The sequence below is a fragment of the Canis lupus genome, chromosome 3 (assembly GCF_011100685.1).
Source record: "Canis lupus familiaris isolate Mischka breed German Shepherd chromosome 3, alternate assembly UU_Cfam_GSD_1.0, whole genome shotgun sequence".
Lineage (NCBI taxonomy): Eukaryota > Metazoa > Chordata > Mammalia > Carnivora > Canidae > Canis > Canis lupus.
Genome location: NC_049224.1, coordinates 73,205,190 through 73,229,608, shown reverse-complemented (window position 1 = coordinate 73,229,608; position 24,419 = coordinate 73,205,190). Strand labels below are relative to the sequence as shown.

General features: G+C 35.6%; 1 protein-coding gene across 1 annotated transcript in view; it reads right to left on the bottom strand.

Annotated features, from left to right (window-relative positions):
- Positions 1-24,419, bottom strand: part of PDS5A (PDS5 cohesin associated factor A) — a 151,360-nt gene that overhangs the window by 15,236 nt on the left and 111,705 nt on the right. Inside the window, 9 exon segments of the mRNA NM_001313809.1 lie at positions 882-990; positions 2,797-2,942; positions 3,666-3,728; positions 7,141-7,260; positions 7,826-7,958; positions 19,786-19,900; positions 20,408-20,612; positions 20,913-21,036; positions 23,721-23,857. Coding sequence (NP_001300738.1) covers positions 882-990; positions 2,797-2,942; positions 3,666-3,728; positions 7,141-7,260; positions 7,826-7,958; positions 19,786-19,900; positions 20,408-20,612; positions 20,913-21,036; positions 23,721-23,857 — 1,152 coding nt within the window.

The window sequence follows — 24,419 nt, the reverse complement described above, 5'->3', positions numbered from 1 at the left end:
TCCCTGTTAGCTGAATCTACTGACATACTGAAGTTCAGATAACAAGCAGCAAGAGGTTGAATAGTGAGAGACTGATCTAAAAATATATCCTCATCTATTCAGTTTGAATTCAGATAATAAGTTTGCAGAGCTGAGTTATTGTGGAGTAACTGTACAGTCCTGTGTTTATGTACCCGAGGGTGATTCCTAAAACATTTGATGAATATTATAAATATATGGTGGGCAATAAAAACACAAGCATATCAAGAATATGAATCTGTGGAAAAAGAACAATAGTATTTCCATACCGTCCCTACTAAGATAAGTTACCAGTTTCATTCTATAGTTAAACAGAAGCTTAGAGAAGTCAAGCAACCTGCCTAAGTAAACAGCCAACGAGTGGCAGAGCTGGGATTCAGACTCAGGTCTGTAATTCTCCTACCAATCTTTCTCTCCTGCCACAAAATTAAGAAATTAGATGCCATAATTATAAGGTCAACAATAAAGAATGTGGCTATTAAACAAAAACTCAAATATATTTTAAAAGCTTAACTCATAAATTTAACTTTTAAATTAAAAATATAATAGAAATCAAACTGTTCACATCCCTTAGTGGAGTCAATAAACTTTGAAAGATCTCAAAAACTCTCAATTCCTAGTCTTTCAAGTTTTGGGAGTAATAGTGTGGAAGAAGGGAAACTGTTAAGGGGTGTGAGTGACCAGCTAACCTCTTGAAATGAGTAGTGATATACAAATAATCATTTGTTAGAGAGTGGAAGCACAAAGTATAGTGAGAGGTGGTACATGCAAATACAGAATATGTAGTATTTATCAACTTGTCAACTGTGGGCTTCTTACATCTACCATGAAACTTTGGGAGAAATCCATTTTTAAAATTTTACCTTATTCTTTACTGGGTCAATATTTTTTACAGGTGTGACAGAAATAATTCTCACAGGGTTCTCTTCATTTTCACTAACTCCAGTTTCTACTGCCTCTGAACTTTGTTCCCTGTTGAAGAAAAATAAACCAAAGCTTCATTATTTCACCAAATGGACAGAAAGCCTATCCTTTCACTATACCAATAAGGAAACAAACAGAAGCTCAGGCTAGTTTAGAAGTCCAGCCAAGTGAAGCAACATTAGCAAGATTCAGATCTTCTGTGGTTATAGATCATTGCTAAATTATACCGTGTTATTGATTCCCTTTAGCCTTACTAATATAAGGCACAAATGACTGCCTAAAACCATCTGATAAGATTAGCTGTCAAGAAACAAAATCATACAATCATTTTTAAGACTTTCTCTTGGGGGTAGGAAACTCTAAAACAAACTAAAAATACAATGATAAATTGAGTGTATAGTATAGTTGTTTCCAGTCTGTGTGTTTTTTTTTTTTAAGATTTTATTTTTAAGTAATCTCTGTGCCCAACAATGGGGCTTGGACTCAAACCCCAGAGATCAAGAGTGCTTCACTAACTGAGCCAACCAAGAAGCCCCTCCAGTCTGTGTTCTTAATGCTCTGCAAGGGAGGGGGCAGCTGTTTGAGACCTACTATTTCTGTAAACCACATATGCTCCATGTTAATTTATCTTATATATTGGGGTTCTATTGCTAAGAATGTGTTTAAAACAACACCAACTGGGGATCCCTGGGTGGCGCAGCGGTTTGGTGCCTGCCTTTGGCCCAGGGCGTGATCTTGGGAGACCCTGGATTGAATCCCACGTCGGGCTCCCGGTGCATGGAGCCTGTTTCTCCCTCTGCCTGTGTATCTGCCTCTCTCTCTCCCTCTCTCTGTGTGACTATCATAAATAAATAAAAATTAAAAACAAAAAACAAAAAAAAACCCACCACCAACTGAATTTATACTTAAAAATTCATGAGTAAGAAAAAAATCTTTAAAAGCTTCAATTTTTAATGTTGATAAGAGTAGGGTCAGGTGGAAATTTTTATGCAGTGGCTACCATGGTAAAGACTTGTTAAAATACACATGGAATATTCTTGTAAGTAGAAATGCTACAACAATGTTATCTTAACTCATGTTATACTAATTTGATTGAAATAAAACTTAAAAAATACATAAATTTCTTTTTTTTTTTTTTTTAAGATTTAATTTATTTATTCATGAGAGACACAGAGACAGAGAAGCAGGCTCCATCCATGCAGGGAGCCTGATGTGGGACTCGATCCCGGGTCTCCAGCATCATACTCTGGGCTGAAGGCGGCGCTAAACCGCTGAGCCACCTGGGTTGCCCTATAAATTCTATTTCTTTAAAAGAACTAATGTGAAAAAAAAAACAAAAAACAAAAAAAACTAATGTGTTGTTTCCTAAGTGTTAACTTTTTTTTTTTTTTAATTTTTATTTATTTATGATAGTCACAGAGAGAGAGAGAGAGAGAGGCAGAGACACAGGCAGAGAGAGAAGCAGGCTCCATGCACCGGAAGCCCGACGTGGGATTCGATCCCGGGTCTCCAGGATCGCGCCCTGGGCCAAAGGCAGGCGCCAAACCGCTGCGCCACCCAGGGATCCCAAGTGTTAACTTTTCTTACATAAACATTTCCGTGTAAATTAATTATATTAGAAATTCTTACATCTGTTTCATTTAACTTTTTTATATATTTGCAACGTTAAATGGGTTCAAAATGTAATTGTGCACTCTGAATTTCCATCATTATTTATATTTAAACTCATTGCTTTTATATTTTACAAAAATGTTTCCTAAATTCTATTTTTGTGATCTAGTGCTTTAGGTAAAAAATAAAAGATGAACCAAGTAATGAGTGATAGTAACAAAAACAAGTGGAGAAAAAAATTGCCTTGATCGATTTCCGGTTGAAGGGTTCAGCTCTGAATTTACATTAATATTGCTTCCAGTCTCAGCTCCAGTGCTTCTTACATATGGTTTTCTTCCTGTTGCTGATAAAGGCTTGTTTACTGCACCTAGTACTCCAGCAGGTTTTGGCTAAAAATTACACATATGCATGTTATTTTATACCTTACTGTAAGGAATTCATATAAAATTAGATACATGTAAAAGATACTGTTTAGCCTAAGCCAAGGAACTGCTATTACGCTGGGAAGTTAAATTCTAAATTTATTAGAAATTAGAATTCTGAAAAATCAAGTTGGTCTAAATACAATTACAAGTCATAGGCATAACTTCTATTTAAAAACAACTAGGCAGTATTTAATTATTCCTTATTGCTCAATCAAAATAAAAAGTGCCTGTGAAACACACTGAAATACGTAACAAATAAGATATAATAAAATGTCTTACAAATAAACTATTAAATGTATGTAGTAATAGACACATTTTTTATCAAAAATTACTTTTGCTCTTTTAAGTGTTATAGAATACAAATTATCTAACTCATTAATACTTTAAAATCATTTCTTTTTTTAATCTTAAATATCTAAACTTATTATACCATTTTTTGAGAAAATCTGCTTTGTGGATTCTGAGTACTTTGAAGCTTACTAGTACTGATAAGAACACATGGTCTTATTCAAGAGTCATTTATGGCAGAAAAAAGCCTGAGAGAACAATGCTTTAGATGCTACAATCCACAACACATCCCTAAGAATCAGGAACTATAAAATCCATGGGACATTTAAAGGTTATTTCTAAGAAGAGAAGTAATATACACATGAGATAAAGATTTCCAAATAATCTAGTACATAATACCTTTCCTGTTAACAGAAGTACTCTGGTCTCTTCTGAAATATAACTCTTGTCATTACAGAAATCCTGTCCAAGAAAAAAAAAAAAAGAAAAAAAAAATCAAGTGAACACGTGTATTTTTTTACTGTCTAAGTGAGACTTTTCAGGCACTGTGCTTACAATAACAATTATATTTGAGCTAGCATAATATATTAATTCCTCATATAAAGCATATTTAATGAACCATATTATTAAGTGTAGCTTTAACTCAATGGCACATAAGACTTGGCAAATACCAGAACTCAATTAAGTGATTTAAGTTAATCACATTTTATTTATTTACTTTTTAAAGATTTTATTTGTTTATTTGAGAGACACCACAGAGGGAAAGGGAGGAGAAAAGGCTCCCTGCTGAGGAGACAGCCCAACTTGGGGCTTGATCCCAGGACCCAAGGATCATGACTGGGGCCAAAGGCAGACAACCAACTGACTGAGCCACCCAGGTGACCTTAAATCACATTTTAAATAAAACACATTCCTATTTTTTTCATATAGTTCAGGGCAGTCAGTCTCCAGGTTATTCACTGAACTACTTTCTCTACTGTATAAAATCTACTTCATTTGGAATCCCAAAGCATCCAAAATGGTACAGTGCATATATTAGGCACTCAATATTCACTAAAATAACTCCACACTGGATCTCAAGCAAATTATTCCCATTGAAAAATTGTAACTTTAATTAAAAATATTATATTTCTTAGAACCATAAGCAGACTGTCCAAATCATATAGGTAAATACACTGCCAAAATATAATTAAGTGAATTATAATGTTCTTTGGCAGCAGTGATGTTTACGTTAATAGAGTTAATGTGGACACTGATGGTACTTTCTTAAAAGTTTCATCTATATGAAACTTAAGAATTCTTTGAAATTTCTGTTAAATATCCGGGTAATAGCACACAGATAAATCATGACAGTGTCACATAAGTGATTCACTATGACCAATAAGTTTATTAATTTCAGTAATCTCACTTAAAAAAATAGTTTTGTTCTTTTCTCTTATTAAATTTACCTTCACACTGTTGTTATAGGAAAGAACCGATGGCTTAAATTTGCCCATCAAGAAATCACAAAAAAAGAAAAAATTAAAGAAAGAAAGAAAGAAAAGAAAAGAAAAGAAAGAAAAGAAAAAGAAAAGAAAAGAAAAGGAAAGAAAAGAAAAAAGAAAAGAAAGGAAGAAAGAAATCACAGTTTTGGCATGTGTTCCAGGCACAGCTGTATCTTTTTTGGGGGGTGGGGGTGGGGGACAAACACTTTTATGAACCTAAAATAAATGTCACAAAGCCTGGGTACTTTATTCATTGAGATATATTATGGCCTCACTAGGCTCATTATCTTAAATACTTAGTTTCCTAGAGTTTAAATTTATATCTTTCTTTTTAAGATTTTATTTATTCATTCATAAGAGACACGAGAGAGAGCAGTATAGACACAGGCAGAGGGAGAAGTAGGTTCCCTGCAAGGAGCCTGATGCGGCACTTGATCACGGATCGTGGGATCACGCTCTGAGTCGAAGGCAGATGCTCAACCACGGAGCCACCCAGGCGTCCCTAAATTTATATCAGATTAAAAGCAACATATCAAAAAAGGAAATGAAGAAAGGCATTCACTGAAAACAGAAAAAAGTAGTTCTTAAGAAGGCCTGCCTTTGGCCCATGGTGTGGTCCTGGAGTCCCGGGATCGAGTCCCACATCAGGCTCCCTGCATGGAGCCTGCTTCTCCCTCTGCCTGTGTCTCTGTCTCTCTGTGGGTGTTCTTGTGAATAAATAAATAAAATCTTTAAAAAAATTAATAAAATCTTTAAAAAAATTTTTTTTCCCCAATTAAAAACATGTTTTTATTCTGGGGGTGCTTGGCTGGCTCACTTGGTAGAGCCTGTGACTCTTGATCTCAGGGTCCCGAGTTCAAGCCCCATTTGGGTGTGGAGCCTACTTAAAAAAAAATTAGGATTCTGTTTTTTAAACAAAGCACAGGAAGGTTAAACTTCCAAATACTTCCTTAAAGCCAGAAATAAATACAAAAATTTTTTAAAAAGGATTTTATTTATTTGACAGAGAGAGAGAGAGAGAGAGAGAATATTCACAAGCAAGGGGAGCAGGCACCCCTAAAAAAAGTTTTTAAATTCTGATTAGTTGGAAAAACAAAGAGCTTTTAGTTAGCTGGTAGGTAAACTTCCGTGGAAAACTTAATTTGCTGATAGCAGAACAAATATATGATGTATTAACTATTACTACCATATACTGAATACTTACTAAATGACAAACTATTATAAACATAAAATTATAGACATAATATTAGTAATTGTTCATAGGTATTATCACTTGCATTTTAGAGAGATAGAAACTGAGGCTTGGAAGAGTTAACCTGTCTAAAGTCTCTCAAGTTAGAAGCAGTTGATTAGAATACAGGTTTATTGGGGCAGCCCAGGTGGCTCAGTGGTTTAGCGCCACCTTCAGCCTAGGGCCTGATCCTGGAGACCTGGGATTGAGTCCCATGTCAGGCTCCCTGGGTGGAGCCTGCTTCTCCCTCTGCCTGTGTATGTCTCTGTGCCTCTCTCTCTCTGTGTGTCTCTATGAATAAATAAATAAACTCTTAAAAAAAAATACAGGGTTATCATTTGGTATCATTTGGTAAGACCAATGTTAATTCTAACATTATTTCATACATATTATATATTTTATATATATTTACACTGTACCAAACATTTATTTCTTGCCTGATAAAATACACTGTTTTAATAAAGTGAGATTAACAGGTTCCTGGGTAGCTCTCTGTCGGTTAAGTGTCTGCCTTCAGCTCAGGTCATGATCCCAGGGTCCTGGGATTGAGCCCTGCATGAGGCTCCCTGCTCAATAGGGATTCTGTTTCTCCCTCTCCCTCTGCCTGCAGCTCTCCCTGTTTGTGCTGTCAAATAAATGAATACAATCTTTTTAATAAATAAATAATGTGAGATTAAAATAATTTAAGAAATCAAAAAACTCCTCTTACATACTAGAAATATTGAGAAGGAATAGTTACATAAGAACATCAACTTTGATTTGCATTCTACTCTATAAGGTGAGATGACATTTTTTTTTTTTTAAAGATTTTATTTATTTGTTCATGAGAGACACACAGAGAGAGAGAGAGAGAGGGAGAGAGAGAGGCAGAGACCAGGCAGAGAGAGGCAGGCTCCATACAGGGAGCCCGACTTGGGACTTGATCCTGGATCTCCAGGATCAGGCCCTGGGCTGAAGGCGGTGCTAAACCGCTGAGCCACCTGGGCTGCCTGAGAATGACATTTGTTCAGGGAGACAATCTCCCATTCCTTGATACAAATACAAGGAGGTATTTCTTACTCCGTAGTCAAGACAATCCACTATCTGCCACTCAGGTTGATGGTAAGTGAAATTTAAATCAGTTTAGTGTGGTGGTAGAACGATGAAGAAAAAAAATTACCTTTTCAGGTTGTGTAAAAAATTTCATTGGAAGGACTGGATCCTTTGGTGAATCTGCATTGCACAAAGCACTTTTACTATTTATAACACACAGAGCCACATCACATACTGTATAAAGTTTCTAGGGAAGAAAGAAAGAAAGATCTTATATAACTTTCAGTAGCACAAAGTAACCACAAGTACCAATTCTACCGGATGCATAAAATGAAATCAAAAGGTTATGTGGGTATTCCTTGAACATTTCACATTTATGTTTACATTTCTTCTTTATGTGCAGCCTCCTGGTAAGCAACAACAAAAAACCCTTTACCTAATTAACATGAATGCCAAGTATGCGCTAAAAACAAATAAACCAAACCAAACTAAACCAAGGGAAACATACAAAAAGGAGTATTTACTTCTCTGTGTAACTTACTAAAAGTTCATAAGACAGCAGAGTAGTAAATTTTATTAGTTTTTATCTTCTTGCTCTGTAGAAGTTTTAAAGTCCTTTTCCAGGTAATAAACATTCCTCAAATAATAGAATTCAATTATAATAAAATACAATCAAACTGACCATAAATATATATTTTTACAAACATTCTGTAATCTAATTTATTATGTAATGGGAAGAACAAGTGGGACAAGGATTGTAATATTTTTTCCTGTAATTATCTTAATACACACTGGCCTAATACATATCTTACTTCATTCATCTTGGATTCATCTGGAGACTGGGCATCTTTTGTTAACTTGATGTTCTCTGCCATCTTCTTCATAAATGCATGGCTATTGTTTTCATTCTTTGTCATTAAAACTTCAAGCATGAACCATAGGCACCTAAATGATAAACATACTTGCCTATAAAAAGAGGCTAAACGGAGGTGCTTTGCTTAAAATGGATTAAATATCTTATTAGGAAGGTCTGTTGTCTGCATATAACAAAATAAGAGAAAATATAAACTAAACCATAAAATATTAAAAATAAAAAAATAGCTTGATACAAGAAAGTCTGACAGTTTCATGAGGCACATAAAGATTCATTCTATAGGTATTCAATAGACATTTAGATGATTCGACATGTATCATCATTGCCCAGCAATGGTGAGAAAACCAGCAGGCAGCAAAGTCTTTCCATTTTGACTCTGCAAACTATGTAGGTCTAGGTAGGGCCTGTTTATATTAAGTTTCCAGGATGAATCTCAGGCACCCATGGGACTTACTGCTTTACTGCATCAACAGAGGATAAATCATTTGATGATAATGTATGCATACCTCTTTGCCTATATTCTATGTAAATGTTTTAAAAGACCATTGTGAAGGGGAAATTCAGCACTAGGTTAGTGGAGTTCATTTTTAAAAGAACCATGTTTTAAAAGAACCATTAAATGGAGTCCTTCAGGCTGAAATACAAGGACAAGACTAGACTGTAACTAAAACCATAAAAAGAAATAAAGAACATTAGCAAATAGTAAAGATAACCACCTAAGTAAATATAAAAGCCAGCATTATTGTACTTTCAGTGTAATTATTACTCAATGTATTTGCCTTTAAATACATAGAGTAATAATTACATCTATGTAAATGGAAATAATGTAAAAAGATATAATTTCTATCACAATTACAATACTAAAGGGAAAGGAGTAGAGATGTAAAGGAAAAAGTGTAACTCTTGAAACTAAGCTGCTTTTATTCAGTCTAGGTTGTTACAAGTATTATTTGGAATCTCTAAGAAAATAACTAAAAATATACAGAAAAGAGGGGAATTGGGATCCCTGGGTGGCACAGCGGTTTGGCGCCTGCCTTTGGCCCAGGGCGCAATCCTGGAGACCCGGGATCGAATCCCACATTGGGGCTCCCAGTGCATGGAGCCTGCTTCTCCCTCTGCCTGTGTCTCTGCCTCTCTCTCTCTATCATAAAAAAAAAAAAAAAAAAAAAAAGAAAAGAAAAGAAAAAGAAAAAAGAAAAGAGGGGAATCAAAAAGGCTCATTATAAAAAAAATCTAGATATAAAAAAGAGAAGCTGTCATGAAGGAAATTAAGTAACACATATAAGGCAGAGAAAGCAGATAGCTGTATCGCAGAAATAACTCTTTATCAGTAATTACTTCAAATGAAAGTAGATTAAAGCCCCCAGTTAAAAGGCAGAGGTAAGAAGAATGGAAAAAAGAAGGGAGAAAAAAAAAAAAGGAAAGATCCATCTATATCTATCTACAAGAGATTCAGTTTATTTTTTTTAAGATTTAAAAAAAAAATTATTTATTCATGAGACACACAGAGGCAGAGATACAGGCAGAGGGAGAAGCAGGCTCCCTGCATGGATAAAGAATAAATATCTCTCATGAATAAATAAATAAAAATCTTAAAAAAAAACAAAAAATCCAAACCGTAAAGCATCTGAATGTAAAAGGATAAGAAAAAAATTTTTTTTCATGGAAATAGTAACCAAAAAAGGGCTGGTAGCTATTTTATGATGAGACAAAATAGACTTAAAGTAAAAAAGGATTATAGGAGACCCAGAAGTACTACACTGATAAATGGTTCAATTCAGCAAGAAGATACTATCATAAAACACATACAAACCTAACAGAGTCCCAAAATTACATGAGGTAAAAATTGACAGAATTAAAGAGAGAAATAGATAATTCTGCGAAAATAACCAGAGATTTCAATACCTTATTTTCTTTCTTTCTTTCTTTAAAAGATTTTATTTATTCATTCATGAGAGACACAAAGTGAGGCAGAGACAGAAGGCGGCTCCATGCAGGGAGCCCTCATGCGGGACTCGATCCTGGGACTCCAGGATCACACACACCCCAGGCGGAAGCCAGGTGTTCAACCACTGAGTCACCTGGGTGTCCCTATTTTTTTTTTTTTAAGACTTATTTCAGAGAGAGAGTGTGCACGTTTGAGAGAGTGCAAATGGAGGGAGGGGCAGAGGGAGAGAATCCAACTCCTTGCTGAGTGTGGGTCCTGATGTGGGGCTCGTTCCCACAACCCCAAGATCATGACTCGTGCGCAAACCAAGAGTTGGATGCCTTGGGCCACCCAGGTGCCCCTTCAATACCTTACTTTCAATAATGGATAGAAAAGCCAGACAGAAGATCTGTAAGAAACAGAGAACTTGGTCTGATTCAAGATGATGATGTAGTAAGAACCTGAACTCCACCCTCAGGAATAGAGTGCACCTACAGCTACATATGGAACCAATTTCCTCTTAAAAAAATCTAAAGGCTAACTGAGTGATTACTATACATTCAGCAAACAAGAAAAAACCACATCAAAGTGGGTAGGAGAGGCTGGGACACAATCTAACCATGAACCCCCACCCCTGGTGCTGTGAACCACAACTTGGAGGGAACTTAAATACCTGAAACTTCTTCCTAAGGAGTGAAAGGTTCAAACCCCACACTGAGCACCCTAACTTTTAAGATAGGAACATAAGAGATGAGTCCCCCTAGTGGGTCCCACAAGTCTGTAGCAATCTGAGAAATGCCTCTAAAAAGGGTTTGTGTACTGGAACTGACTTGCCCCTGGGTCCAGCTCAGAAGAAGCTTAAAGTGGAGAACATTAACCTGCTTAAAGCCTCCACCTGAAGGGCAGGCAGCTAAATTAACTTACACATCTAGAAGCCTGCTGGAACACTCCAGGGATGAAGCACTCTCCCTTTGCTGTTTCCCAGAAGGGAACCTTTACATGTGTCTGGTGCCCTGACTTTTGTGGGTGTTGCCCAAGAGGACATCTCTTAAACACCTGTCTCTAGAGAACAGAGGTGTTTGGGTTTCTAGTCACATGGGAACATAATAATCACCTAGACAGGAGTTCATAACCCTCCCCTGGTGCCCCAATTTTTGTGACTGCTGCCAAGGAATACTTCTACATCACCTGACACTGGTGGCCAATGGAGCTTACATTCATGAGTCCCCAAGGACTGTAACCAATGCACAAAGAGTGCCTAAACGGCTACCAGCTACCATCCCTCCCGGGCACAGCAAGAGGCAATTGACCCAGGAGCTTAGTCTTTCTGTGCAGGAGGCCTATTAGCTAATCATCAGAACCTGAGGGGCAGACTTCTAATGATAACAATCATCTGGAGGTTGACTGATATCCTTTCCATAGACCTCTGAGGGCAGGCACTAATCTTCACGCTCACCCTCTGCCATGCTCCAGAGGGCCAGTGTCTCCTGGAAGGGGGCTTTCCAACTGGTGCCTGATGCTCAAGGGGCACCCCTTAATCACTTGGCTCTGGTGCCTGAAGGAGCTTGCATCCTGGATTTTCCAGGGACTGTGTTCATCAGAGGGATGGCCCTTGGCAGGCTACCACCCTCAGGATGCTGCACAGACAATAGACTAAGGCATACCTTGAGTTTCCTGTGAAAAGGCCAATTGGTCCTGGAGCTTTGGACTAAGGGCAGGACTCAGGTTTCGCAAACATTTAGTGGCTTCTGGTGCTTCCTTAAAGAACACAGGCTATAAATGCCATCTTGGTGCTCTTGGTCTTTCTCCAGTTTGTTGGTATCTCCCAGAACGGAGGTCATATACTTGTCCGGAACCTCTATTTTTATGAATGCCACCGGGGGGACATACCATACCTGCCTGGCTCTGGTGGTCAATGAGGCTTATGCTTGTGCCTCCTGAGAACTGTATGTACCTCCATACTTTTAAAAGCAGCTGCCTAAAGGTCTGGGTTCCAGTCACCCTGAATGTAGATGCAGAGATCCTCCATTATGGGACACTGACACCTCTTGCCACATCCTTAACTACTGGGAACTATTAAAAATAAAACAGGCTGCTTGACACACTCAAAGCTTTGAGGGATGACTGAGAGTTGGGGAAGGACCAAATGAAAAGGTTCAACTCCTCTACAAGGTCATTCCTTCAAGACTAGAAAAGATGTTCCATCTACTGTACAGAAACCAATACAGAGGGTCAAGCAAAATGAAGAAACAGGAATATGTTCCAAGTGAAAGATAAGCTAAAACCTCATAAAAAAGCCTTAAGGAGGGACGACGCCTGAGTGAGTCAGTGGTTGAGTGTTTGCCTTTGGCTTAGGGTGTGATCCTGGGTCCAGAGATCGAGTCCCACATCAGGCTCCCTCCATGGGGCCTGCTTCTCCCTCTGCCTCTATGTGTCTCTCATGAATAAATAAAATCTTTAAAAAAACCACACACACACACACACACACACACACACACAAACCCTTAAGGAACCTAAGAAAATGTATTAAGAGTTCAAAGTAATGGTCATAAAATGCTCACTAAACTGGGGAGGAGACTGGATGAACGGAGTGAGAACTTCAACAGGGAAAAAATTATAACAAAGTGCCAACCAGAAATCATAGAGCTGAAGAAATATAATAATGGAACTAAACAATATAATAAGGGGGTTCAATAGCAGACTAGATATGAAACATAAATTAAGGATCAGTCAACCTAAGGATAAGGCAGTGGAATTCACCCAATCAGAGCAGCAAAAGAAAAATAATGATATAAAAGGTAAAAATAGCTTCAAGAAGTGAAAGGATATCAAATGGACTCATATTTGAACTGCAAGCTTCCAGAAGAGCTGCTTCTTCCAGAAGAGCTTCCAGAAGGAAAGGAAGAGGCAGAATTATTATTTGAAGAAATATGCCTGAAAACTTCCTAAATGTAGGGAAGGAGATATACACCAGATTCAGGAGGCCCAGAGAGTTCCAAAATATATGAACCCAAAGAGACCCACACTAAGACACATTACAATTAAAATGTCAAAAGTTAAAGACAAGGAGAGAATATTATAAGCAACAAGAGAAAAAAATTGTTACATATAAGAGAATCCCCAAAGACCATCAACAGATTTTTCAGCACAACCTTTACAGGCCAAGAAGATATAGCACAATATATTCAAAGTGCTAAAAGAAAACAACCAAGAATACTCTACCTGCCAAGATTATCTTCCAGAATGGAAAGAGAAAGAGTTTTCCAGAAAAGTGAAAGCTAAAGGAGTTCATCACCACTAAACTGGTTGTAGGAAAGATGTCAAAGGGACTTCTTCAGGCGAATAAGGGAGCTAATTGGTAACAAGAACACATGTGAAACTGGAAAGGTAAATATATAGGATAGTAAAGGTAGGGAATTACTTATAAAGCTAGTATGAAGGTTAAAAGACAAATGTAATAAAAATAACTTTGATTCAATAATTAGTTAAGGGAAATACAAGATAAAAAGATGCAAAATGTAAAATCAACACCATAAAATGTGGGGAGCAGAATTAAAATGTTGAGACTTAGAATGGGATCAAACAAGTTGTTAGCAACTTAAAACAGACTTATAAGTTGTTATAGGTAAGCATCATGGTAACCACAAAATAAAAACCTACAGTAAATACCCAAAAGATAAAGAGGAAGGAATATAAGCATACCACTAAAGGAAGTCATCAAACCACAAAGCAAGTGAACAAAAGACTAAAGGAACAGAGGAGAACTACAAAAACAGCCACAAAACAATGAGCAAAATGGCAATAAGCACATACATATCAATAATTACCTTGAAAGTAAATAGATTAAATTCTGTAATAATAATAAAAAAAAGAATGGCTGGCTGGATAAAAAAACAAGACTCATCTATATGCTGCCTGCAAGAGAGACACCCAATGAAGAAATGGAAAAAGAGGGCAGCCCAGGTGGCCCAGCGGTTTAGTGCCGCCTTCAGCCCAGGGTGTGATCCTGGAGACCCAGGATCAAGTCCCACGTCAGGCTCCCTGCATGGAGCCTGCCTGTGTCTCTGCCTCTCTCTCTCTCTCTCTCTCTCTCTCTCTCTCTCTGTGTTTCTCATGAACAAATACATAAAGTCTTTAAAAAGAAAAAAAAGAAGTGGAAAAAGATATTACAAGCAAATACAAACCAAAATAAAACTCTGGTAGCTACACTTGTATCAGACAAAATACTTTAAACAATGACTTGTAATAAAACACAAAACACAAAAAAGAATGTTATATAATGAGAAAGGGAAAAACAAAGAAGTAGATTTAACTTTTGTAAATATTTATGCAACCAACATAGGAGCCCCTAACATATAAGCACCAGACCTAAAAGGAGAAATACAATAATAGTATTTAGATAATTATTATAATTTATTATATATAGGGACTCTAATGCCTCTATTAGTTCAATGAACAAATCATCTAGACAGAAAAATCAATAAGGAAACATTGATCTGGACAGCCCCGATGGCTCAGCGGTTTAGCGCTGCCTTCAGCCCAGGGTGTAATCCTGGAGACCCGGGATCGAGTCCCACATTGGGCTCCCTGAATGCAGCCTGCTTCTCCCTCTGCCTGTGTCTCTGCCCCTCTCTCTCTCTCTGTCTCTTGTGAATAAATAAATAAAATCTTAAAAAAAAAGAAAAAGAAAATGATTCATCTTAAACGATGTATTAGACCAGATGGACTTAATAGATATTTACAGAACATTCCATACAAAAGCAACAAATATATGTTTTTCTTTTTTTAAATACATGTTTTTCTAAAAAAAAAAAACAAAACAAAACATGTTTTTCTTAAGTGCACATGGAACATTTCTAAGATAGATCATATGTTAGGCCACAAAACAAAGTCCTAGTGATTTTAAGACTGAAATAATATCAGGCATCTTTTTCGACTATAATTGTATGAAACCAGAAATTAACTATACAAAGAACACTAAAAAATTCACATGTATGTAGAGATTAAACAACATCCAACCAGTGGATCAAGAAAAAAATCAAAAGAGAAATAAGGATAAGGATATACCTTGAGACAAAGATAGAGATGTAACATAACAAAATTTACAGGATGCAGCAAAAGCATCTAACAAGGAAGTTCTAACAGTGAAGTTGATAGCAATAAATGCCTACCTCCAGAAACAAACTAAGTTTACACCTTAAAGAAGGGGGAAAAAGAGAACAAACGAAGGCCAAAGTTAGTAGAAGTAAGGAAATAACAAAATTTAGGGAAGAAATAAATGAAATAGACTAAAATAGCAATAGGAAAAAAATCAATCTCTTGATGAGACTAAGAACTGTTTCTTTGAAAAATTGAGCTAGACTGACCAAGAAAAAAATACTCAAAAAAATCACAAATGAAAGAGATGTTATGACTGATATCACAGAATACAAAGGATCATAACAGAATGCTATGAAAACTCATATGCAAACAAACGGAACAACCTAGAAGAAATGGATAACTTCCTAGAAATATGTAAATTAACCAAGACTGGATCATGGAGAAATACAAAATCTGAAAGACCAATTACTAGTAAGAAGACGGAAACAGTACTTGAAAACCACCCAAAAAACAAAAGTCTAGAACCATATGGTTTCCCTGGTGAATTCTACCAACGCTCAAGGAAGAATACCAATCCTCAAATTCATCCAGAAAAGAGGAGGAAACTCTTCCAAAACATTTCACAAGGCCAGCACTACCCTGTTACCAAAACCAGACAAGGATGCCACAAAAAAGAAAAGCTAGAGGCCAATATCCCTGATGAACATAGACGTAAAAATTCTCTCCAAAATATTAGCAAACTGAATTCAACAGTACATTAAAAGAATCATATACCATGAATGAGTGGGATTAATTACAGAGATTCAAGGATAGTTCAGCATCCACAAATGAATCAATGTAGTATATACCACATTAACAAAATGAAGGGTAAAAATTATACAATGATCTCAATAGATGCAGAAAAAGTAAATGACAAAATTCAGTATCATTTTATGATAAAAACTCTCAACAAAGTGGGTATAGAGGGAACATACATCAAGATAATAAAGAGCACATATAACATACTCAATGGTAAAGATCTGAAAGCTTTTCCTTTAAGATCAGGAGTAAGACAAGAATGTCTGTTTTTTCAACTCTTTACCACTTTATCACTTTTATTCAACAGAGTATTAGAAATCTCAGCCAGAACAATTAGGCAAGAAAAAAAAAGGCATCCAAATTGGAAAGAAGTAAAACTGTCATTATTTGCAGATGAGATATTACATACAAAAAATACTCAAGACTTCATAAAAAAAACTGTTAGAACTATTAAATTCAATAAAGTTGCAGAATACAAAATACACAAAAATATGTTGTATTTTTTACACTAATAATTATCAGAATAGAAATTAAGAAAATATTCCCATTTATACGTACACCCAGAATTCCTAACATCTAGGAATATAGTCAAGAAAATGAAAGATTTATATATTGAAAACTGTAAGACATTAATGAAAGATATTGAAAAATGCAAAAATGGAAAGATATTCTATGTTCATGGGTGGGAAGAATATTGTTAAAATATCCATACTATTTCATTTTTTTTTTTTTTAATTTTTTTTATTTATTTATTTATGATAGTCACAGAGAGAGAGAGAGAGACAGAGACAGAGGCAGAGGGAGAAGCAGGCTCCATGCACCGGGAGCCCGACGTGGGATTCGATCCTGGGTCTCCAGGATCACGCCCTGGACCAAAGGCAGGCGCTAAACCGCTGCGCCACCCAGGGATCCCTCCATACTATTTCAAAGCAATGTGTAGATTCAATGCAATCCTTATCAATTCTGCATTTTTCAGGGGACACCTGGGTGGCTCAGTGGTTTAGCACCTGCCTTTGGCCCAGGGTGTGATCCTGGAGTCCCACATCAGGCTCCCTGCATGGAGCCTGTTTCTCTCTCTGCCTCTCTCACTCTGTCTCTCATGAATAAATAAATAAAATCTTAAAAAAAAAAATTCTGCATTTTTCACAGAACTTGAAGAAATAATTCTAAAAATTTATGTAAAAGACTCTGAAGAGCCAAAGCAAATAGTGACACAATAGTAAGTTAATAACTTCCACAATGTTAAAAACCAGTCTGAAAAAATATTATTTAATACTTCAAATTACATGGTAACTTAAAAATAACTGTTTAAAGATACTTAAAAATGTTGCTCGCTAGACAGAAAAAAATATCTGCCAGTGATTTCAATTCTAACTCCAATGACTTCTTGTACGTCAATATTCTTTTCACAACAGTTATCTCTCTTAATTTTAATCCTACTTCCATGACTGCTTGAACCTGAAATATGCTGAAATGTCCTCTAACATAGTCTTTGTGTTCTAGGCAAACACAAACATCATGTTTTCATTTTATGGAAGTGCTTTCTGGGAAACCCCCAACTAAAGTTTTTTAATGAAAAAAATTTGTAAATACAAATGTAAATATTTACAAAATAAACATGAAGAACTGGAAGACATTATGGGAATTAACTATTTTATCTCCTGCATTTTATAGGTACAATTGAGGGCCAGAGAAGTATTTAATTACACAGCTGGGACTAGAACCTAATTATGTGGCTTCCTAAAATACAGATCAACTAAAAACCTTAAAGAAAATTATTTTTAAAAATGCAGACTTGGGGATCCCTGGGTGGCTCAGTGGTTTAGTGCCTGCCTTTGGCCCAGGGCGCGATCCTGGAGTCCCAGGATTGAGTCCCACGTCGGGCTCCCGGCATGGAGCCTGCTTCTCCCTCCTCCTGTCTGTCTGTCTGTCTCTATCATAAATAAATAAATAAATCTTAAAGAAAAAAAAAAAAAGCAGACTTGGGGATCCCTGGGTGGCTCAGCAGTTTAGTGCCTGCCTTTGGCCCAGAGCGCAATCCTGAAGTCCCGGGATCGAGTCCCGCATCAGACTCCCAGCATGGAGCCTGATTCTCCCTCTGCCTGTGTCTCTGAGTCTCTCTCTCTCTCTATGTCTATCATGAATAAATAAATAAAATCTTTTAAAAAAAATAAAAGATAAAATAAAAATGCAGACTTACTTTCAAGCATTTGGAATAGACAATACTACTAGAATGATGTATTGGAAGTAACAATGAAATGACAAGACTTCAAAATGTAAGGAGCATGACCTAGTGCTTAACAGTAATGTTGGACAAGATATAACATCTCTTTCAATTAAGATATTGACACATTTTGGGACACCTGGGTGGCTCAGCGATTGCGCGTCTGCCTTAGGCCCAGGGCGTGATCCTGGAGACCCTGGATTGAGTCCCGCATCAGGTTCCCTGCATGGAGCCCTGCTTCTCCCTCTGCCTGTGTCTCTGCCTCTTTCTCTCTGTGTCTCTCATGAATAAATAAATAAAATCTTAAAAAAAAAAAGATATTGACATGTTTTCAGTAATGAAAGCTGCAGGAGGCAGAGATAAATGTTGATTATATCCTTAAATAAGATCAGGAATAAGGTCACACATACAAAAATCTTAATACTTTTAAATACAAGTTGAAGCTTACAATTTAAGAGTACAAAGCAAAATCATAGTAACAGAAGAGAAAGTAAATATTGGTTTAAAGTTTCTTGAAGGTTGGAGGCAAGGCAATCAATGCGGTCACTGCCGGGCACAACTGTCCCACCTTGTCTTCCTCAGTGCAACCCATTACTCAGCAAATCTCTGAGTAATGAAGAAAACCTGAAAACATTTGGGAAATTAAACAATCCAAATGACTATGGGCACAATTATAAAGACTGATCAAATTACAGGAATGGTTATGAATTTGACCGACCTCAAAGAGTACATGGAGGAGACAATTATGAAGGCCCTTGATCATTAGAATCTGGATCTGGATGTGCCATGCTTTGCAGATGCTGTAAGCACGACAGAAAATGTAGCTATATATATCTGGGAAAACCTCCAGAAATTTCTTCCTCTGGGAGTTCTTTATAAAGTAGAAGTATATGAAACTGACAATAATGTTGTCATCTATAAAGGAGAATAGCTTTTAGGAGTTAATGCTGTAGAAAAACTAATTTCTTTCAAAGGTCTTTATACCCTTGGACTATTAAGAAATCATCGCAAAAAAAAAAAAAAAGTCATCACATAATTGTTACACTTCCACATTGTGTTCTGGAGTGCCTGATTTATTGAAATCACTGTAGGACCTGTTGTGAATTCAAATCTATTTTAAAATTAAACTTGTAAAAAATATTCTGAGTATCACTTAGTCTTTGTATCTGTAGATTAAAATCACTTCACTTCAGTAAAATGTTGTGGTGTGGGATTTAAAAGGAAAATAAATCAATTCTTGTTTTTCCGTAAAAAAAAAAAAAGTTTCTTGGAGGTCATTTGTAGGCAAACTTAGGCTGCCTCTCACTCTTTCACTCTATCATGTAAAGTCCTATTTGACATAAATAACACTTCTTCAACAGTGTTTTTTAATTATTGTTTACTTGCCGTCTTTCCACTAGATACAAATCTGTGACTGGTGTTAACAAACTTAATTTAGTATTACCGTAATCTTGCCACAGAATATGTATATATATTTTTGTACATGTATATTTTTAAGGCATTATCTCTTGAGTTTGAAAGTTCAGTTTCAAGGAGAAAAATTTTACTACGTGGCTTTCTAAATTATTGAAATGAGGTAACTTAAAACCATCTTAATGCAAATAGTAAAAATAATATAAAAACTAAAATAACCAAACCAACGTATTTCAAAGACTCAGCTAATTGCAAACAGGAAACAAAAGAATCAAAAAGAACTTGTCAGATGAGAAAAATTTTGTAAGATGAAACTTATAATAAATAACACTACAAAGGAGTTTTTATTCTAATGGGAATAGTAATACAAAAAAATTATCATCTTTTCAATAAGTAAAAATAATTTTTAAAATTCTTGAAAATCAATACGACTTACTCTTTAATATCACGAAGCTGATCAACATCTTGTGATCTTGTAAAATCTGGATCATGGGCTAGCAGGTGAATCATGTATGGAACTACATATTCAGGCAACAGTGATAGTAATTTCTCTAAAGTGAAAACATTATTATTAACAATAATAATAACAGCTGTTATAAAATCCCTCTCTAGTTTGCATTCTACTTCAGTTTCCATCTTTTTCCTCAATTATTTAAAATTAGAGGCAACATGCCATCCAGATGATACTGAAATACATGTCAGTGTTGAAAGCTATTAAAGCCAAAAGGATAATTTGAGATTATACAGTGGGACCTCGGTAAAGCTGGGAAAATACTTCTTTATTCTCTGACACCCAAGCAAAGTATTTAAATCAAGCCACACTGCTGATTCCCTAAGAAAAATGCAATTTCCCTAAACAGTGTTTTTACACTATAAATAGGACTGAGAAACCAGGATTTTAGACATTAAGTATATCACAACTACAGGAATAGCATTCTACAAAAATTATGGTGTTATTATAAATACACTACAGTGGAAATATATGAAATAAACCCCACCTACAAATTGATATACTGACAAGATACACTGGCACGCTGGGAACTTTCAAAATTACTTACCAGTAGCCATGGGGTTCTGTTTAATGTACTCCCTGCGTATACTGATATTTTTTAGTAAACACTGTCGTGCATGTGCTCTTCTCTCCTTCACAGGATCTTTGGCACACAAGGCAAAGATCGCCATATATTCCAATGGCAGCAGTAACTTCACGAGAGCTTTATGCAACTTCTGGGCAAATATCTGCCTTACTTGGTAGCACTCATCCTACAGCAGCACAAAACCATAAATACTTAAATAAAAATGTTAGTACTTTTAAAATCATGACAAAATAACCTAGTTAAGAAAAAAACTGGCAAACTTTAAAGAGCAGTTTGTTTCAAATGTCTTCATTTAAAAAATAATGGTAATTATACTGGAGAATAAAAAACAATACTTAGAAGATACTTAGAATAGTTGTAATAGCAATTCCTTTTGTGCACACAGCAAATGGATCTGTATCCACAGAAAGTAAATGTATTTAACTTTGAAGGCCAAGTGATTGACAAAAATAAGAGGAGTACTTACGTTAATAACAAGTGCACAGAGCTGAAACTGTTCTGGAGTTATAATTTCATGGTAACAAGGTTCCTGAGCAAGCTTCATTATGGCACTACCAGCAGCTAATCGCAAGCGAGACATATCAGATTTACTATAAACAAACAAAAAAGAAATAAACATTTCCTATAACCATTATCATTCACAACAATGTTTTGATCCCTTTTTGAGTGTTAATGTCTTTAGCATAATTTATGCTTAAATTGATATAATGTACAAATATCTGGGAAAACTACTTTGAGTCCTTGAACTCAACGCAAGGAAAAAGGTTCAAATCATTGTGACTAACGACAAATTTATTTATCTTCATTTTTAGTTATGTTCTAGTGTAGATCCTCTACCACAGCCAAGCAGCTCTGCTTAGGATCACAACTTAACACTAATTCCAATGTCAGTAAGAACCATTTACATCAGGAACGGTATTCCTCATTTTAAGAGGAATACACATTCATTGCAGAAAACTTGATTAAATCACCCATATTTCCTACAGTTTTTAAATGCATGTACATACACATGCATATGCATACACATACACACACACACACACACACACACACACACACACCCAGAAATCTAGCCTAAGCCTACACATCTGATGAAATAGAGGGGCTAGCAATTAGGAGTTGATTTACACTACAGAAGGGGAGGTATCAAAAAATATCTAAAAGGAAAGAATATGGGAATGAGAGCCAGTATCTATCTGGGCTACTAGTCTCTGGGGCAGACTTTGTAGCAAAAAAAAAAAAAAAAGGAAGTCCAGCATTCCCAGCCCAGCCCAGTATGCCCAGTAGTTTATTACCTAAATGGTAAAATGTGACAATGAATGGGATGAAAGGACAGTTTTATTTCAACTTTTATGTGAAACATACTATGGTTATGACATTTTGAAGACTTCAGGAAATGTGGAAAGCTGTCGGAGTCCATCATTAGCATACAAGAGGAGAAAACATGGCACTCTTGGACAATAGGATTATCAAAGTGAACATTGATATTCTTGAGGGAACTTCAAATGGCTTCTGAGACAAATAATTCAGGAATTTAAAAAAAAAAGTAACTACCATCTGGGTGCTTAAGTCTGTGCTAGTCAGTGTGTGAAACTGTCACAGGCTTTTTCTCATTTAATTTTCACTCTGTAGGATGAGGAAATTGAGGCTTAGAAAAGTGGTTTATATAAGTTCACACAGCTAGTAAATGGGAGTGTAGAGTTGTAGAAGTTTCTGATTCTAGAGCCCAAGTTAAACCATGGGATATGTAATACCTAATTAAGACTTGCCTAATTATTTCATGATTTATGTGTGTTCCACAATTAACCATTTGCCTATTTTCTATGATGATAAACAATGATGAAAAGAACATGTCTGTATATATGTATTCGTAAGATTCCTTTATTTCAGGAGTATAAAAATAGTCAAAATGGTAACATTTATAAGGATCTAGACAAAATGCCAAACTATCCAGCCAAGATTGTGCCAATTTATGTTCAAAGGAGTAATGAGGAGACCCATTACTCTGAACCCATGAAAGAAAAAAGTGATTACTTTAATAAATATTTTTGCTGATTTGAGAGGCAGGAGGTATTGCTAAGTTTAAGCTGTATTTAATGTATTTAGTGATGCTAAACATTTTTTAAAAGGTAAACTGATAATTTATAGTCTCTATCTCTATTGGGGATCCTATTTATCACTGATTTCTAAGAGCTCATTATTAAGCCTTTGCCATAGTTTCCCCAAATATAAAACTTCTCATTATCCCTAACTCAGCTCTAATCTTCTAATCTGTTCCTACAAAAACTACCCTTGGCTTATTCTATGATTAAGATAATTTTCCATGGTTTTCTTCAGTGTATCAAAGCATTCAGCATCTCTACTATAATTTGCTCATTTCCAAATCTCCTCACTGAATGCATATTCTTGGAAGGAGAGATTTTATACCTTTAAAAAAAGCACAGCAGTACCTAGGATGACAGTGCTCAATAAATAATGAATGCATAAATTTAAATTTATGTTAAATGTAACCTGTAATAACACATTTTAAAGGAGGAACACATCACAAGTAGAATTCTTTAGTTTTATCTGTTGGTACTCCTGGACCCTTAAGTCAAGAATTTGAAACAAATACGATCATGAAAAATTTGTTTTTATTTTATTTTATTTTTTTGTTGTTTTTATTTTCATCTTAAAATGAATAGAAAGAAGAAATGGTGATTTCCAAAACAGTGAAAATGTGTAGAAATGGAAACAATTTGTTTTTCTCATTCACAGAACTCTGTTTTAATCTTTTGCAAACCACCAGAAAGGCTGTAACTTTTCCTCCTTTAAACCCCTCCACTGAAGCTTGTATTCCTTTCATAGTACCAAGTCACTCCACTTATTCAATCACTATACTACAGGGCAAAAGGTAGGAACTGAATCTTATTTGTTTTCACTGCAATGCTTTTCATGGTGTTTTGAAAAGAGTAGTATTTCAACAGATATTTGCTTAAGTAAACTAAATTTTGAAGCCAACTGTAACATATAATGATTACAACTAAACATTTACTAGAAAAATCTGGTCTTTAAAAGTGAAAACAAACATTCCATCATTGAGATGAAAACCCCAAGTGAGTATATTAGATCTGATCCTGAGTGTTGGCAAACTGAATTTAAATAAAATATTAAAAAAAAAATTCTGATCCTGAAGCATATGGTACAACATTCAATATTAATTAGGTAAATAGTTCCTATGTAAGTTCTACCAACATTTTGAGCTGTAAAAATTGGAAAGGAAGAAAGATCTCACCTGATCCTCTTTTGCTCTGTCAGGTCACCCTCACTAACCAACATCGCTGATAATAATCGAAGAGTTGAATTGGCAGATTTAGACTGGTTGTTTTTCATACCCAACAGCCACCTTACCAGAAGTTTAATTGCCTGTACCTATAAAATATTAACATGCTAAAAAAAGAAAGGAACTTAAAATTCCAATTAGATGGAAGATTAATTTATGTCAATTAGATTAGTGAGGTTGCTTAATTGCTGGTAGACATGTTTTATTAAACATGTCTGTAGGATAACGATAACAGTAAGAATATTTATTCTGTTTAATCTATAATATGCACTTTTCCCAGAACTGTACATTAACTTATTTGATGTCCCAAGCAAGCTTACAAGGCAAATGTTTTTATTTCCAATAGATAAGGCAACGAGACACATTACTACGATGGATAATTTGCCTAAACTCTGGCTTGTGAACCCAGGCTTTTCACACTTGTCCAAGATTTTCAAATTATTTGAAAATACATTGTTTAAAAATAACTTTTTAAACTATACCTAGTATAGTGATTAAAATGAGCTATTTAGATAGATGTTAATTTTTTTATAAGTACTGCAAGAACTATCTTGAAGAAATCATTAAGTCTGATTCTATCTGACTATCCTGATTTAAAAACTAGGAGATTGCATAATTATTTGTGGTCATAATTACTTGGAAGTTTATACT